General features: G+C 50.5%; 1 protein-coding gene and 1 long non-coding RNA gene across 3 annotated transcripts in view; both read right to left on the bottom strand.

Annotated features, from left to right (window-relative positions):
- LOC141073069 (uncharacterized) overlaps positions 1-18,174 on the bottom strand; it is a 704,210-nt gene that overhangs the window by 26,972 nt on the left and 659,064 nt on the right. Inside the window, exon 4 of the mRNA XM_073560395.1 lies at positions 3,469-3,592. Within this exon, the coding sequence (XP_073416496.1) occupies positions 3,469-3,592 (124 nt within the window). The remainder of the gene's footprint in view (positions 1-3,468; positions 3,593-18,174) is intronic.
- On the bottom strand, positions 9,248-14,911 carry LOC141073104 (uncharacterized). 2 transcript variants are annotated; one of them, XR_012226947.1, is made up of 5 exons: positions 14,127-14,911; positions 13,968-14,064; positions 11,918-12,026; positions 10,364-10,398; positions 9,248-10,247 (listed from the first exon to the last, which is right to left on the bottom strand). It is a non-coding gene; the product is annotated as an uncharacterized lncRNA (long non-coding RNA). The 2 variants fall into 2 exon arrangements; XR_012226946.1 differs by having other exon boundaries at positions 11,922-12,026.

Below are 18,174 nucleotides of genomic sequence, written 5' to 3'. Positions count from 1 at the left end.
GGCACTGACCCAAAGTTGTTTTACCACACGGTGAAAAGTATAAAAAAGAGAAAAAAAATAAACTTAAAGAACAGTTCCTAAATTGCTGTTTTTTTGTTCATTCTAACTCCCAAAAAATCAGAATGGAAAGCGATCAAAAAATGTCCTGTGCCCAAAAAAGGTACCAATATAAATGTCAGCTCGTCCTGCAGGAAACAAACCCTCACATGACTGTCGGCAGAAACATAGGAAGATTATATCGCTCCAAATATGGTGATGCAAAAACCTTATTTAGCAATAAAAGGTGTCGTTAGTCTGTGTGCACACGTTGCGGTTTTTCTGTGTTTTCGCGGCGTTTTTCCGCAAAAACGCAAAGAAAACACATCCTATGCAATCCTATGGGATTCCGCAATGCTGTGCTAATGCTGCGGATATTTCCGCTGTGGAATCGCATAGCGGAAAAATCCGCAGCATGCTCATTCTTTTTGCGGACTCGCGGCGATTCCGCACTCATAGGATTTCATTGAAATGCTCACTTTACGCATGTGGCATGTCAGGGACCCTTCAAATGTGACATGGAATCCGCAATCCATTGCCGACAAAATTGTGTTGCAGAATTCAATTGGTGCTCCTTCCCTTCCGAGCCTCGCCGTGTGCTCAGTAGTTTTCCACCAAATATTGGGTATTGGCGCACTCGGGAAAATCGCACAACAAATTTTGGGGTACACTTTCTCCTGTTACCCTTCCGAAAATGAAAATTTCGGTGCTAAAACATTTTTCTAGGACAAAATGTGACTTGATATTTTCTCGTCTCTACATTATAAAATTCTGTGAAGCAACTGCAGTTCCAAGGTGCTCACCATAACGCTAGATACATTCCTTGAGGGGTGTAGTATGCAAAATGGGGTCACTTGTGGAGGGTTTCCGCTGTTTAGGCCTATCAAGGACGTACAAATACGACATGAGGTCCACTATTTATTCCAGCCTATTTTGAGCTCCAAAAGACAAATGGCGCTCCTTCCCTTCCGAGCTCTGCCGTGCGCCCAAACAGTGGTTTTCCATCACAGATGGAGCATCAGCGCACTCAAGAGAAATTGCACAACAAATTGGACGGTCCACTTTCTATCCTTTTGAAACTAAAATTTGGAGCTAAATCAATACTTTTGTGAGGAAAAAACAAAAATTTCATTTTTTCTTTCTACAGTGCTTCAATTACTGTGAAGCACCTAAAGAGTTAATAAACTTCTTGAATGTGGTGTTGAGCACCTTGAGGGGAGTGGTTTTTAAAATGGTGTCATTTTGGGGTATTTTCTGTCACATAGGCCCCTCAATGTCAATTCAAATGGGATGTGGCCACTAAAAAAAAAAATTGGTTTTGTAAATTTTGTTACAAAAATGAAAAATTGCTGATAAAGTTTCAACTCTTCAAACTTCCTAACAAAAAATAAAACAAAGTTTCAAAAATGGTGCTGATATTAAGTAGACATGTGGGAAATGCGTATCTATATGGTTTAACCCCTTAATGACCTGAGCTTTTTTTCGGTTTTGCGTTTTCGTTTTTTGCTCCCCTTCTTCCCAGAGCCATAACTTTTTTATTTTTCCGTCAATATCGCCGTGTGAGGGCTTATTATTTGCGGGACAAGTTGTACTTTTGATCAGCTCTGCTACATAGAGGCAATACTCAGATCCCCTCTATGTAGCAGAGTTACTGCACTGCTATGAGCGCCGACCACAGGGTGGCGCTCATAGCAATCCGGCATGAACAACCGTAGAGGTCACAAGGAGCCTTCTGGTTGTCATGCTGACAAACCGATGACCAACGGTGAGCGCATTGCCGGTCGGATGGCCGGGAGCGCTTGTTAAATACCGCTGTCAGAACTTGACAGTGGCATTTAACTAGTTAATAGGAGTAGGCAGATTGCGATTCCGCTCGCAGCTATTGCGGGCACATGTCAGCTGACATGTCCCGGCTTTGATGCGGGCTCACCGCCAGAGCCACATCAAAGCGGGGGTGCTGCCATCGGACGTACTCATAGAACAGAATCATAGAATCGTAGCGTTGGAAGGGACCTCCTGGGCTATCTGGTCCAACCCCCTGCTCAAAGCAGGATTCGCTAAATCATCCCAGACAGATGTCTTCAAACAGAGGCTGGACAGATTTCCATTGGAGGAGAACTCACCACCTCTCGTGGCTGCCTGTTCCACTCATTGATCACTAACTGTCAAAAAGTTTTTTCTAATATCTAATCTGTGTCTCCTCCCATTCAGTTTCATCCCATTGCTTCTAGTCTTTCCTTGTGCAAATGAGAATAAAGATGATCCTTCTGCAATGTGACAGCCCTTCAGATATTTGTAGACCGCTATTAAGTCTCCTCCGATAGCAGAAAGGGGTTAAGGGCATGAAAATTCAAATTTTGAAAATGTAAAAAATTTTCAAATGAACAAATTAGTGCTATTTTCAGAAATAAATGCAAAAAATATCGCCCAAAACTTCACTATCATGAAGTACACCAAGTCATGAAAAACCAATGTAAGAGTCAGTGGGATGTGTTGAAGGCCCCTGTCTCTGAACCAAGGTTTTCCTATTGAGCCGGTATTTATAGGACTGAAGGTGCAAGTCTCCATTATTTCTGCTTTATCTCCCAGAATGAAAACAAATAAATGTAATAAAAAAACAAAAACCATATTTGGTATTGCCACATCAGGGTTTATCCCGCACGGTACGCTACATATATATTCCGGAAAAGAAGCCGTCACACAACATGGATAATGGAACATAAAGTGATGGGTGTCAGGGGAAGTTCTCAATCCATCAAGATGGATTCTCGGTGGACAGCTGACATTGTCTTTGATTTGTTTCTGTGTCTTTCTTCCTTTTGATTATGGGGTTACTAATGGGGGCAAACACCTCTCCATTACTGACACCCGGGCTTAATGTCAGCCAACATTACACAGCTGACACCAACCCCAAAACTATCACCAGCAGCCAGAACTATTGGCGCATCTAATGGATGTGCCTTTTCTGGGCGGGGGCTAAAAATCCATGGCCACTTAGCCAGAGAATACCTGCCCCCAGCTGTCTGCTTTACCTGCGCTTGTTATCAAAATTGGGAGACCCCAAGTCTCTTTTTTTATTTTACACAGTGCACCGGCCAATCACAGCCATGCCAATACCTGAAATGGCTGTGATGGGGCCGGAAGTGCCGCGACAGGAAAAGCTTATTGATTGGCTGCGTTGCAGCTTTACAACAAGCTATGTTCGGGCTCCCAAACCGCAACAGTAACACGGACTTCTGGGAGTCTGTGATCAGGATCGTCCACCTCTAATGAAGACATGACAACAGCGGAGAAACCGCGACTCACAGATCAGAAGAAAACAATCAGGGAAATGAAAGCTGTTGTCAGACGGAGAAAACTCATCAATTATAGGACGACGCTGGAGAGACGTCATCACATCCACCGGTGCCAACAAGGAGCCTCGCTGCTCACCTCGTGTTGTAAGAGGCCGGAGCTCCTCCATCATCACATCCTGGTACCGATCCTGGTGTCCTTCTAGATACTCCCACTCCTCCATGGAGAGATAGACAGCGACGTCCTGACACCTTATAGGAACCTGACAACAATGATACAGTTATCACCCAGAATCCTCCAGTGCTCTCCTTTATAATATCCCAGCATTCATCTCTCTGATCATCACCCAGAATCCTCCTGTGCTGTCCTGTAAATTGTCCCAGCAGTCACCTCTCCGCTCACCACAAAAGTCATACCTCCCAACCGTCCCGGATCCAGCGGGACAGTCCAGATTTTGAAACTCTGTCCCGCTATCCCGGTCAGGATATTACTTTTCCTGCACTGCACTGGTGATCTAAAATTACATGCTATATACAGAAAATGCAATTTTGCCTGTGCACTGTGTGGTGCATTATGGGAAATGTAGTTTCTATTCCAGTTCCGCTTATAATATCGCGATGTCAAACAAACTACAACTCCCAGGAGACGTTGAACAGGAAAAAGATTTATCATGTGATACTGATTGTCCTATCAGGAAAGAGTACGGGCGGAAGTAGACTTGTGTGCGTTCCACGCTGTAGGTATTGGTGCATTTTGGGTCTGCTACAATCGTGGTGACCCGGGGACATGTTGTACAAGGCTCTGCGGGTGTAATTATGGAGTGGGAATCGGAAAGGGGAAAGTGGGGGCGTGCAGGAGGATGGAAGTTGCCTATACCTGACTGCATATGGGTAATGTCTATATTTGGGGGGAATATCGATCATGTCACAACATTTGTCATTTACCTCTTATTAAAAATCTGCTTGGTTCTCAATAACGGAAGGATTTTTTAATTCTATAATTTGCTGCTGGTTGCCAAGGACACCGTCCACCTCTGCTGTGCATCAGCGGTGGTCGAGGACAGGTGCACCTTATAGGGGTATGATATTGATAACCTATCCTCCTCAATATCAGACACTGAACAGTGGCTGTTCTGAAGCACCCAGGAGGCCGGAGCTAACAGCTGATTGTTGGGGGTGCCAGGTTTCGGACCCTCACAGATTTGGATAGGATGTCAATATCACATGCCCAGAGAACCCCTTTAAAGATCAATGACAATAAATTAGTTTCTGTTGCCAAATATCAGACTTGTAAGTTCCTATTGATAAATGTGAGGTGCCTCCCCATATCGTTGGTAAATGTGGACTATAAGATCTTCACTACAATCCTGGCCACTAGATTAAATTCGGTGATACCAGGAATAATACATCCAGACCAGACCGGTTTCATGCCCGGGAAAAATACATCTATTAACATTAGGAGAGTCCAGTCAGTGTCCAGTGCAGTTCCCTGGTGCCAGATAATGAATGGGTCTTGGCCTCGCTGGATGCGGCTAAGGCCTTCGATTCTCCTGAGTGGTCATTTTTATCTGCATCTTTACAAAAATATGAATTTGGTTCCAAATCTAGGAAGTGGATCAGCGCGATGTGCATGAAACCAAAAGCCCGAATAATAATAGATAACTCTGTATCCGAACCGTTCTCTTTGGCAAGAGGAACAAGCCAGGGGCGCCCCCTTTCCCACGCCCTTTTCGCACTTGCAATCGAAGCGCTGGCGATCCGTATAAGATCCACTCCAGTCATTAGAGGTATAGAAATAGCGGGCCGTTTAGATACCATCGGCTTATGTGCTGATGATATGGTGATATCTATGGATAAAGCAGAAGAATCACTACCCCATGTGATCACTACTATAGACACATTTAGTAATTATTCGGGATTATACATAAATTGGGATAAATCCGCCTTGATGCCGCTCTCCCTTGGTCCAATGGATCACCTTGAAGCGTTATCCCCATTGCCTGTCGTAACTCACTTTAAGTACCTGGGAATAAATATTTCAAAATATAGTAGACTTGACTTAAAAATGAATATTCTCCCGTTGTCAGATCTTGCTAATCTTAAATTTGCTATCTGGAGTAAATTGCCATTATCTGTCTCCGGATGTATGAACCTGATTAATATGATCCTACTCCCCAAACTCAGCTACTCCCTCCAACATAGTGCAGGACTGATCCCTAAATCCTTTCTCTCAGGCCTAAATTCATTCATCTCATCCTTTATATGGGGGAAGACTAGACCTAAACTCAAACTCTCTACCTTACATAGGTCTAAACAGTTGGGTGGGGCGGCATTGCTGGATTTCTTTGTATATTACTTGACGGGGTGAGTCAGAGCCCTGAGTAGATGGATGCCCAATAATTGTTTGCCTAACTCGGAGAGCAATCTGGCTCATGCTGCAGGGACTGATTGCTTGTTGGGGTTTTAGAAGTAGACAAACCCAACGTCTCTGGATTATTACCCTTACTCCGGTTGGCAAGGTCGGTCTGGAGACAACTTACACGAGTGGTTTGCTTTGTTGACGTTCCAGCTGAAATGCCATTATGGAATAATTCCTATTTCCCGATGCTATTAAACCACCCGTCCGCTCAGTTCTGGATCTCATATAATGTTTCCTCGATTAATGAGTTATATGATCACAAGGTCCTAATGACCTTTGAGCAAATACACATTAAACACGGTGTCCCGAGGTTCCATTTTTTTTTCGATACCTGCAGCTTAGATCAGCAATTCAATCACACATAACAGAAATACGACCCAAGCAATATCATCCTGTGCTTTGATAGGGATTCTCGAATCACAAGGCCCCCAGGGTCTTATTTCTACCTTATATACTTATATGTTGTCCGCGGGCTCTGACTCTGCTTTATCGTCAGTAAGGGAGAGGTGGAGGTCTCTAGTTCCAGATATCCAGAATGAAGCTTGGGAGGAGATCCTTGGTTCTCCAACCGGGGTGTCTCCATCAGCCAATAATAAAATGCCTCCAATGTATATAGTGCACCAGTCATATCTGACCCCACTACGGCTATTTAGGATGGGGTGGTCCCAATCCTCAGAATGCTGAAGATGTCATACAATGGATGTGGATTTTATACATATGGTGTGGGGACGCCCAACTATTCTATCTTTTTGGAGCGAGGTGACCGCGTTGTTAACCTCCCCTCATAGGTACTCCTGTTCCTCTCACCCCATTGGTGACTGTTTGGTGTGCTGGAGGAAGAGATATGGGGACACCACGTCAGAATTTTCCTGCGGGAGACACTTTTTTTTTTAGCCAGGAAGATATTGGCCTTACGCTGGATGGGTGATCAACATCCTTCTCTTAGAGCTTGGACTGAACTAGGAAATTCAATTATACCTTACGAGCGGACCCTGTGCCAGAATAGGGGTGGCTTGGGGAAGTGTAATAACCTTTGGGCTGTATGGAATCCATCTCACCTTCCTATAACAGCGCGTAGATAGTGGTCTGTTATTAGCATAATCGCTGCAGTGAAGAATATAATGACTTACACTTTATAGGCTTATAATGTCATCAGTGCTATGGAGGGGTTTGGGCAGCAGGGTAGGAGTAGTAGTTTTGTATGATGTTAGATATCGTATATACTCGAGTATAAGCCGACCCCGCTAATTTTGCCACAAAAAACTGGGAAAACTTATTGACTAGTATAAGCCGAGGGTGGAAAATGCAGCAGCTACTGGTGAATTTAAAAAATAAAAATAGATACCAATAAAAGTAAAATTTATTGGGTCATCAGTAGGTTAAATTGTTTTTGAATATCCATATTGAATTAGGAGCCCCACATAATGTTCCATACAGTTCATGATAGCCCCATAAGATGCTCCATAGAATAATATGCCCCATATGCTGCTCCATAAAGGTTATGGCCCCATAAGATGCTCCATTGATTATGCCCCCATAAGATGCTCCATAGATTATGCCCCCATATAAGATGCTCCATAGATTATTCCCCCCATATGCTGCCCTCCATAAGATGCTCCATAGATTATTCCCCCATATGCTGCCCCCATAAGATGCTCCATAGATAATTCCCCCATATGCTGCCCCCATAAGATGCTAAATAGATAATTCCCCCATATGCTTCCCACCATAAGATGCTCCATAGATTCCCCCATAAGATGCTCCATAGATTATTCCCCCCTATGCTGCCCCCCCATAAGATGCTCCATAGATTATTCCCCCCTATGCTGCCCCCCCATAAGATGCTCCATAGATTATTCCCCCATATGCTGCCCCCCATAAGATGCTCCATAGATTATTCCCCCATATGCTGCATCCCATAAGATGCTCCATAGATTATGGCCCCATGTGCTGCCGCTGCATTTAAAAATAAAAAAAATGACGTACTCACCTCTCCGTCGCTGAGTGTCAGGTGCCGGTGTCACTGCTAGCACCTGAGATACTCACCTGTCCTGCGTCGATGGCTGCTTGCTGCTGTCTGGCACATCATCTGTCAGTGATGTTGAGACTGCAGGGGGCGCGGCGTGCAGTAACCACGTCACCGTGCCCCCTGCAGGCTAAACGTCACTGACAGATATGCCAGACAGCAGCAAGCAGCCATGGACGCAGGACAGGTGTCGCTATACTTACCCGTCCTGGTGTTGTCTCTAGAGCCCCCAGCTTCTCCGCGACCTCCCTTCCTGCCTTCAGCGGTCACGTGGTACCGCTCATTAAAACTCATGAATATGCACATATTCATTAGTTTAATGAGCGGTACCAAGTGACCGCTGAAGGAAGGGAGATCGCAGAGAAGCTGGGGGCTGAAGAGACCGTGCCAGGACTGGTAAGTATGACCTGACACCCCCCCCTCCCCCTCTGACCCCCTGGTGTACAGGACTCGAATATAAGCCGAGAGGGGGACTTTCAGCCCCAAAAAAATGGGTTGAAAATGTCAGCTTATATTCGAGTATATACGGTATGTTGGTTGTGATGTGTCATTCTGGGTTATACACAGCCAAACATTTGTATAGATAGATAACGGGTTCCTGTACCTGCTCCTAGATTATCCATAGGCCTCGCCGGAGAGTGAGGACCGGTGACCCTGAGATCTGCACCAATAACTCAATATGGAACCTTGTAGGTTTCTCCCTTTACAGATACTATGATGGTCGGGGATACATTGCATTGGTCATTCACAAAATCTCTACAGCTGTTTGTTGTTTAATAAATGAATTTAAAAAAGTGTCATGTGTCTGATTACAATGTGCCGTCATTTATTTCAGTTCTTGTATTTAACCCTTTGTCATGTAATAAACTCTGTCTGATGCTCTGATCTTCTCTCATTGGTGCCACATGTCAGTGGCTCTGTTGGAGCTTCTGTATCAAGTCCTGAAGAAAGGTTTTCGGGCCGTTGCCTGTAATGAGGCGGACAGTCACTTTGTGCTCCGTCTGACCTCCCATTTGGCGGTACTGACATTTCTGAGGTGGGCGACAGCGTACAGTCAGCCATGCTTCTGTGCATGCCCCAGAAAGGCGGACACCGGCAACAATGAGGTCAGAGCACAAAGTGGCTCCGTCTGCCTTAATAAGCCCCTTCACAGGGTGGGATAAAATCCTATTTAGGGCTTCAGACAGAAGGTCCTGATGGAGCAACTGAGATTTGCCGAAAACACGATGTGAATAGTCTGAGGGGAGGGTCACATTGCGCTGATACTGTCCGCTACAACGGAAACATTGACGGTTTTCATTGTAACTAACAGCAAAAGTGGCCTTTATGAGCGCAAACATGTGTTACCTCAAAGACACACGTGCTACATGGAGATAGAAAGATAATAGGAAAGATAGATGATAGATAGAACAGCTGCCTGGATCTTCCCAGTGTCCCCGCTCTCACTCTGCTGCTCCTGGTTGTTAGGTGAATATTCTTGAGCTTAATGAGCGGCAGTGGAAGCAGGAGAGAGCGGGGACACTGGTAACGCCATTCTCGCTTCTTTCTGTCCTATGTTCTATCTTTCTATATATCTATAAACCCTGCAGTCAGCGATGGCCTGTGCATTTCAGGCCTATTTTGGCATGCGTTTGCCTATGGAGCAGTTAATGTCTCCGGTACATTGCGTTTTTGCTGCTGTCAGACGGATGCGTTAAACGGACAGCAGAAACGCAATGTGAACCTGCCCTTAAAGGGAACCTGTCAGCAGTTTTGGCCCTGTAAGATGCGGCCGCTGCCTTTCAGGGCTGTTATACATTCTACCGGGTGAGTCATAAAGGACGGACGTTTTTAAACTAATCATAAAATCGTTATTTATTAAATATAAATGTATTCACAGATTTGGTTACGTATACTGACAAATATTTGACAAATTCAAGTGTGGAAAACAACATCTGCCATGTGGTGGCCATTATCAGTGATGCATTTCCAAAGGCGTTCTTGGAAGTTGGCATCAACACGTTCCAACACAACTCTGTCGATTTGGGCAACTTCCACTCGAATAGCTTCCTTCAGTTCTTGTAATGATCGAGGCTTAAGCTTGTATACACGTGATTTGAGGTGACCCCATAAGTAATAATCGCACATGGACAGGTCTGGGGACCTAGGAGGCCAATTAATATCGCCAAACCTGGAAATGATGCGACCAGGGAAGAGAGGGCGAAGAACGTTCATTGTTGTTCCACATTTTCAGGGGTACGTGCCGTTCGTGGAGCCCCCGGTGGTCGTTTGTTCATTAGTGTACCTCGTGTACGGAGTGCTTCAACCCAACGTAGGATAGTGTTACGAGCGGGAACAGCTTGATTTCTGTGAATATTGAAATGACGCCGAAACTCACGCTGAACGGCTGTGATACACTCATTATTCTTGACAAAACTGTCGTACGCAAAAACGCGATGTTCTATCGTCCACGGCACCATAGCTTAAACTGAAACTAAAATAAAAACAATGCTTTCACCTCACAAACATAACCCCGCCTCCCGCACATCTCTACCTCCACCTGGTGGTGAGTTATAGCCACTTCAAATACATCCGTCCTTTATGACTCACCCGGTATAATGCTGTATATCTGCCCCCGGTGCGACCTGAAAGACAAGAAAAATAAGGTTTATTATACTCACCCGGGGGGGCGGTCTGGTCTGATGGGTGTTGCAGGTCTGGTGCCTCCCATCTTCTTGCGCTGCCGCCCTCCTGTTGCTTCATCGCTCACTGGCATCGCGCTCCTGCGCAGGCGTACTGATCTGTCCCGTTGAGCGCAGAGGAAAATACTGCAGTGCGCAGGCGCTGGGCCTCTGACCTTTCCCGGCTCCTGCGCACTGCAGTATTTTCCTCTGCCTTCAACAGGACAGATCAGTACGCCTGCGCAGGAGCGCGATGCCGTGGAGCAATGAAGCAACAGGAGGGCGGCAGCGCAAGAAGAAGGGAGGCACCGAACCCGGACCTGCAACACCCATCAGACCGGACCACACCAGACCACCCCCCGGGTGAGTATAATAACGTAATATTATCTACAGCATTATAGAATGTAAGATAAGCCCTGAAAGTTGGCGGCTGCATCTTATAGCGGCCAAACTGCTGACAGGTTCCCTTTAGGCCGAGTTCACATATGGCTTTTTTCCGCGTTTCCGCGGCGGTTTTAACCGTGCGATTTTGGCGCGAAAAATAAGCATCCCATGCATTCCTATGGGATTCCACAATGCTGTGCTAATGCTGCGGTTTTTATCGCAGCGGAATCGCTTCGCGGTAAAAAATGCAGCATGCTCATTAATTTTGCGGAATCGCGGCGATCCCGCACCCATAGGAATGCATTGTTCCGCTTACTTCCCGCATGTGGCTGTGCCCACCATGCGAAAAGTAAGCAGAACAATTGCGGATGGTACCCACGGTCCGGAGGAGAGGAGACTGTCCTCCGGGCTTTGGGTACCATATCCCTGTAAAAAATAGAATTTAAAATAAAAAATATTGTTATTCTCACCTTCAGACGTCCCGCGCAGCCTTCCCGCCTCTCTCCACGCTCCCGGTCCCAGTAATCCTTTGCGAAAATGCCCGCGATGGCGTCCGTTCTCGCGGTCATCGCGAATTACCGCGAGACGTCGCGATCCCGAGAGAACGGACGCCATCACGGGCATTTTCGCAAAGGATTACTGGGAAGGCTGCGCGGGACGTCGGAAGGTAAGAAAAACACCATTTTTTATTTATTTTTTTACATTTTATCTTTTACTACTGATGCTGCATAGGCGGCCTCAGTAGTAAAAAGTTGGTCACACTTGTCAAACATTATGTTTAACGAGTGTGATCAACCTGTCAGTCAGTTCTCCAAGCGATGCTACAGATCGCTTGCAAAATGCTAGTTTTTCCGCGGGAAAATCGCGGGAATTTAAAATGCGATTTTTCCCGCGGAATGGAATTCCGGAATTCTCGCGGTAATTTCCGCGAGAGTTCCGGTACGTGTGAACTTAGCATTAAAGTGACAGGTATTATCTCCTTTAAGGACAAAACCAGCACAAATAATCATGTGATCTTGGGTAATTGGGGTTATCCATCCAGGACCTTTGTATTTTTTTTCTTAAGGGGCTAAAAATTCACAGAGAAGTAGTGAACTACCTGCCTGTTCTGCCCGATGCCGATTTGTGGTCACAGACGCTCCTGCCGGTCATTCTGCTTCACCTGACCTCACTGCTGAGAGAGGGGAGGGTAATGCTTCTCATGATCTCTGCAGATATGCAGGACAAGAAGTCAGCGACTCTCTAATTCCTCCCAGTAACCAAAAGCTCAATATTGTTACAGATCTTTTATCTAAGGCCGAGGTCACACATGAGAGAAACTCGGACGAGTCTCACATCCTAATACCCGGCACTCAGGAGCGGAGCGTGCGGCTGCATAGAAAGACACGGGGCGGCGCGCGCACAGAGACACGGGGCGGGGCGGCGCACACACACACACGGGGCGGCGCACACACACACACACGGGGCGGCGCACACACACGGGGCCACACCGTGGTAACTCCACCGCCAGCGGGGGGGACGGTCACCGTGGTAACTCCACCGCCAGCGGGGGGGGGGGGGGACGGTCACCGTGGTAACCACCGCCAGCGGGGGGGGGGGACGGTCACCGTGGTAACCACCGCCAGCGGGGGGGGGGGGGACGGTCACCGTGGTAACTCCACCGCCAGCGGGGGGGGGGGACGGTCACCGTGGTAACTCCACCGCCAGCGGGGGGGGGGACGGTCACCGTGGTAACTCCACCGCCAGCGGGGGGGGGGGACGGTCACCGTGGTAACTCCACCGCCAGCGGGGGGGGGGGACGGTCACCGTGGTAACTCCACCGCCAGCGGGGGGGGGGGGGACGGTCACCGTGGTAACTCCACCGCCAGCGGGGGGGGGGGGACGGTCACCGTGGTAACTCCACCGCCAGCGGGGGGGGGGGACGGTCACCGTGGTAACTCCACCGCCAGCGGGGGGGGGGGACGGTCACCGTGGTAACTCCACCGCCAGCGGGGGGGGGGGACGGTCACCGTGGTAACTCCACCGCCAGCGGGGGGGGGGGACGGTCACCGTGGTAACTCCACCGCCAGCGGGGGGGGGGGACGGTCACCGTGGTAACTCCACCGCCAGCGGGGGGGGGGGACGGTCACCGTGGTAACTCCACCGCCAGCGGGGGGGGGGGACGGTCACCGTGGTAACTCCACCGCCAGCGGGGGGGGGGGGGACGGTCACCGTGGTAACTCCACCGCCAGCGGGGGGGGGGGGGGGGACGGTCACCGTGGTAACTCCACCGCCAGCGGGGGGGGGGGGACGGTCACCGTGGTAACTCCACCGCCAGCGGGGGGGGGGGGACGGTCACCGTGGTAACTCCACCGCCAGCGGGGGGGGGGGGGGACGGTCACCGTGGTAACTCCACCGCCAGCGGGGGGGGGGGGACGGTCACCGTGGTAACTCCACCGCCAGCGGGGGGGGACGGTCACCGTGGTAACTCCACCGCCAGCGGGGGGGGACGGTCACCGTGGTAACTCCACCGCCAGCGGGGGGGGGGGGGACGGTCACCGTGGTAACTCCACCGCCAGCGGGGGGGGGGGGGGACGGTCACCGTGGTAACTCCACCGCCAGCGGGGGGGGGGGGGGACGGTCACCGTGGTAACTCCACCGCCAGCGGGGGGGGGGGGGGACGGTCACCGTGGTAACTCCACCGCCAGCGGGGGGGGACGGTCACCGTGGTAACTCCACCGCCAGCGGGGGGGGACGGTCACCGTGGTAACTCCACCGCCAGCGGGGGGGGACGGTCACCGTGGTAACTCCACCGCCAGCGGGGGGGGACGGTCACCGTGGTAACTCCACCGCCAGCGGGGGGGGACGGTCACCGTGGTAACTCCACCGCCAGCGGGGGGGACGGTCACCGTGGTAACTACACCGCCAGCGGGGGACGGTCACCGTGGTAACTCCACCGCCAGCGGGGGGGGACGGTCACCGTGGTAACTACACCGCCAGCGGGGGCCGTGAGGTGAGGAGGAGACGCTGCACATCCCCCATACAATGCTGCCCGTCCCCAACACTGAGGAGCCGCAGTCACATGGAGCAGGAGCCTCCACAGGAACAGCTCTGATCTCCCCCCACACTCTCCTCTCACAGATTCACCACAAACCCTCCTGTCATCTCACCGGAATGGCGGGAACCGGAAATCTGCTGCTGGCTGACCCCAGAGAACACGAGCTGCGCACACCCGGGACGGAGCGGCGGCACTGAGAGCGGGAGGATCTGTGGTGACGTCAGCGTCATGTGACCAGGGGGCGGGGCTCAGGAGAGAGGTGGTGAAGGACCTGTGGTGACGTCAGCGTCATGTGGTCAGGGGGCGGAGTTTAGCAGAGAAGTGGTGACGTCATGCCCATGTGACCCGATCACGTGCGGTGAAGGGGCGGGGCCTGTGTCTCCTCTGCTGCAGTCCGCGCTGGGCTCCGCTTCTCCCTCAGTGGCGGCCGCTCCGCAGTTCCTCCTGTAGCTGCACATAGACTCTGCAGGGGGCGCTGCTTGTGGGTCTATGTGGGGGCGCTGTGTTTTGCGTGGGGCTGCTGTTACATGGCGCTGCCCCGGGAGTGTGCGGGGTTCCCTGTGGGCGCTGTATAGTGAGGGCTTCCGCTCTGTCCCTCCTCAGCGCTGACTGCTGTGTGTAGAGAGGGCTGCAGGATCCCCCCGGCCACCAGGAGGCGCCACATCCCCGGCTCTCTCCTCACACTGCGCGGCTCCTCCTTGTCTCCATAAGGCCGGGGTCACATTGCGTCCCCCATACAGGTCTGTGCACAGCGAGCGCCTCCGCTCACTAGACCCGGCGCCCCCTCAGACGCGGCAGACCGCCTGTCATGGAGGAAGGCGTGTGAGGGGTCGGGCTCCGGCACAGGAGGAATCCCCGGCCTCGCCTTCTGTGCTCTCCCCTTCAGTGCCGGCCGCAGAGGAGGCTGCTCAGCAGAGGCCTCGCTCCCGGCGTCTTGCTCAGGCGAGTGCGGGCAGGTTGGCTGCTGCTGCCGCCTCTGCTCCAGCTTTAGCAATCCGCACTAGCAGCAGCTCCAGAGGATAAGTCCTTTTGCAGCCTACTGAGCATGCCCGAGGGACGTCCTCTCATTGGAGGTCGGAGGTCACATGCTCAGGTCCTCAAGCAGCTCGGATTGGACCATCAGGAAGGTCCCGGAAGGACGCTGCTATAAAAGGTTCACATGGCAGCTCAGCCCTGCGCTAATATAGACGCTGATGGCTAGTTGTGTGTGTGATGACGGATGTGTGAGACTGGCGACTGACTCATGATGACTCCCCTAGCCTCGGTTGTGTATGAGTTGGGGTTTAGGGAGATAGATTATGCCACTGCTGTCGCTGACTGTGCCACAGAACATCCCGCTCTCCACACGAGCGTTAGCGTCGGTCAGCACAAGGCACCTCTGGACCGCACGTGCAGCAGGGTTCCTCACAGCGGCGCTATGTGGAAGTCAAGCGCTTCCCTCCCTGCTCTGGGTGGTTAGTGACGTCCTATGAACTGGTGCAGTGCGCACGTGGTGCGACTATATTATTTAGTTCAGGTATCGCAGTGGTGATGTCGAACGCTAGTGGGACCAGAGGGGCTCTAACCCTGCGTCCTTGGGGCAGAGTCCTGTGTCTCTTCACTAGTGTTCACCCTGCCGAGTCCTGTGAGGTTACCAGGCTCCGGCACTTGTGTTCTGCGGCTCTGTGCAGTAACAGAGTTCGCTCCTGTACACACCGGGTCAGCGGTTACCCCGCCGGTGTTCAGTCAGTGTCCGCCATTACCGAGCAACAGTTACCATCTCTGCACGGTGGACTCCGGGTTGTGAACGTACCTTATATTTTATTTGGTGCGTTCCGCCAACCCTAACAGTGTATTAGCGCCAGAGTCTGGCTCTAATGGTGGAAGAACAGCGACTCCATGCGTACATGGTTGGTGGCTCTTGATCATTCAACCTCAGCTGTGGATGTTACCGCTATCGCTCTCCAGTCAGCCACAGAGGCTGTCTCCCGTGTGACCACTGCCATCCCTGCCCCGCCTTTGTCCCACCTCCTGCTGCACAAGAAGTTCTCGGGCGATAGTGCCTCATGTAAGGGTTTTGTGAGTCAGTGCGCTATACAGCTAGAGCTACTGGCTGCATGATTCCCCTCCGAGCGGGCTAAAGGGGGATTTGTTGTTTCCCTCTTGTCGGGCAGGGCTTTGGAGTAGGCCACACCGCTGTGGGAGCATGGTGATCATGTGGTGCAGAGTGCCTCACAGTTATTGACCTCTCTGAAGCAGGTCTTGGGACTGCGAGTCACCCATGACACCGCGCTCTGGCTGCTGGCTATGTCACAGGGTTCGTCCATAGTCGGCCACTTCGCCATCCAGTTCCTTACACTGGCCTCTGAGTTGGAGTGTCCAGATAAGATCCTCATTCTGGCTTCCTGGAGAGTCTTGGCTGACCATATGAAGGACGCCCTGGCCACCAGGGAGGTTCCTGCCACACAGGAGTAGCTTATCACCATCTCCACCCGTATAAACCTTCACTTCTCCAAGCGAAGGTTGAAGCGGTCCCAGTGTAGGCAGAGGTATAGGTTGGCACCCAGTTTCACTAAATCTCTGGAATCTCCCAATCGGGCAACTGAGCCGTGGGGGACTCTTTCTGCGGGATCCAGGCCCCGGTCTGCTCGAGCACCTGTGGTATGTCATGCTTGTCGGCAGTCTGGTCACCTTGCCAACCGGTGCCCACAACGGTCAGGAAAACGCTCGCCTCTAGTGGTTATAGGAAGGGGCTTACTAGAATCAGCGGCGATTTCCTCCAAGCTGACCTTTAAGGGAACGCTTGAGGGGTTGGTTCATCCACTCTGGTGGTGGAGGTTTGCGTGGACCCCGTAACGGACGGCAATTTCATGTCTTCTGCCTTCGCTCAAGGGCACGCAATACCTCTGGTTATGATGGCCAAGCCAGTCACCGTCAGGCTGGTGAACGACGCAACTCTACCCTCACAAATTACGCACCAGACTGTCCCGTTGATACTCATCAGGAGACGATATCCCTCTTCGTCATGCCTGAGGGTATCGATCAGGTACTTTTAGGGGTTTCTTGGTTACGGTTCCACTCTCCCCATATAGATTGGTCCTCGGGGAGGATTCTCGGTTGGGGTAAAGCCTGTGAGGGTAGATGTCTGAGGGAGTGCATTCAGGTTGATTCCACCGAAGTCCCCGCAGATCTTTCCTCTCTCCCCACACTCTATCAACAGTGTGCAGATGTGTTCTCCAAGAGGGTGGTGGAGACTGTTTCGCCCCTACAACTGTCCAAGTGACCTCTTGCATGGTGCTGAGCCTCCTCGGGGTCGAGTCTATCCCCTATCTCTCCCGGAGACAAAGGCCATGTCTCAGTATATCAGGGAGAATCTGGCAAGGGGATTCATTAGGAAGTCTGTGTCGGCGGGATTCTTCTTCGTCCAGAAGAATTACGGAGAACTACGTCCCTGCTTCGAGTACAGGGTCTTAACGCTATCACCATTAAGAACAAGTACCCTCTGCCCCTGATATCGGAGCTGTTTGATAGGTAACGGGGAGCGAGAGTGTTTACGAAACTCTATGTGTGGAGGGCTTAGAACCTGATTCGCATCCGTGAGGGGGACGAATGGAAGACCGCATTTAACACCAGGGATGGGCACTATGAATACCTGATGCCCTTCAGGCTCTGTAATGCCCTGACTGTCTTCCAAGACTTTGTGAACGATATCTTCCGGGATATGCTTACCACCTCGGTAGTAGTCTATCTGGATGATATACAGTTAGGTCCATATATATTTTATATATTTGGACAGAGACAACATTTTTCTAATTTTGGTTCTAGACATTACCACAATGAATTTTAAACAAAACAATTCAGATGCAGTTGAAGTTCAGACTTTCAGCTTTCATTTGAGGGTATCCACATTAAAATTGGATGAAGGGTTTAGGAGTTTCAGCTCCTTAACATGTGCCATCCTGCTTTTAAAGGGACCAAAAGTAATTGGACAGATTAAATAATTGTAAATAAAATGTTAATTTCTAGTACTTGGCTGAAAACCCTTTGTTGACAATGACTGCCTGAAGTCTTGAACTCATGAACATCACCAGACGCTGTGTTTCCTCCTTTCTGATGCTCTGCCAGGCCTTCACTGCGGTGGTTTTCAGTTGCTGTTTGTTTTTCGGCCTTTCTGTCTGAAGTTTAGTCTTTAACAAGTGAAATGCATCCTCAACTGGGTTGAGATCAGGTGACTGACTTGGCCATTCATAGAATCGTAGAGTTGGAAGGGGCCTCCTGGGCCATCTGGTCCATCCCCATGCAAAAAGTTTTTTCTAATATCTAATCTGTGTCTCCTCCCA

The sequence above is a fragment of the Dendrobates tinctorius genome, unplaced genomic scaffold, assembly GCF_039654945.1.
Source record: "Dendrobates tinctorius isolate UK_male_01 unplaced genomic scaffold, ASM3965494v1 ptg000296l, whole genome shotgun sequence".
NCBI classification, from domain to species: Eukaryota; Metazoa; Chordata; class Amphibia; order Anura; family Dendrobatidae; genus Dendrobates; species Dendrobates tinctorius.
Note: the sequence above shows the minus strand (reverse complement) of the source record. Positions and strands in the feature narration are given on the sequence as shown.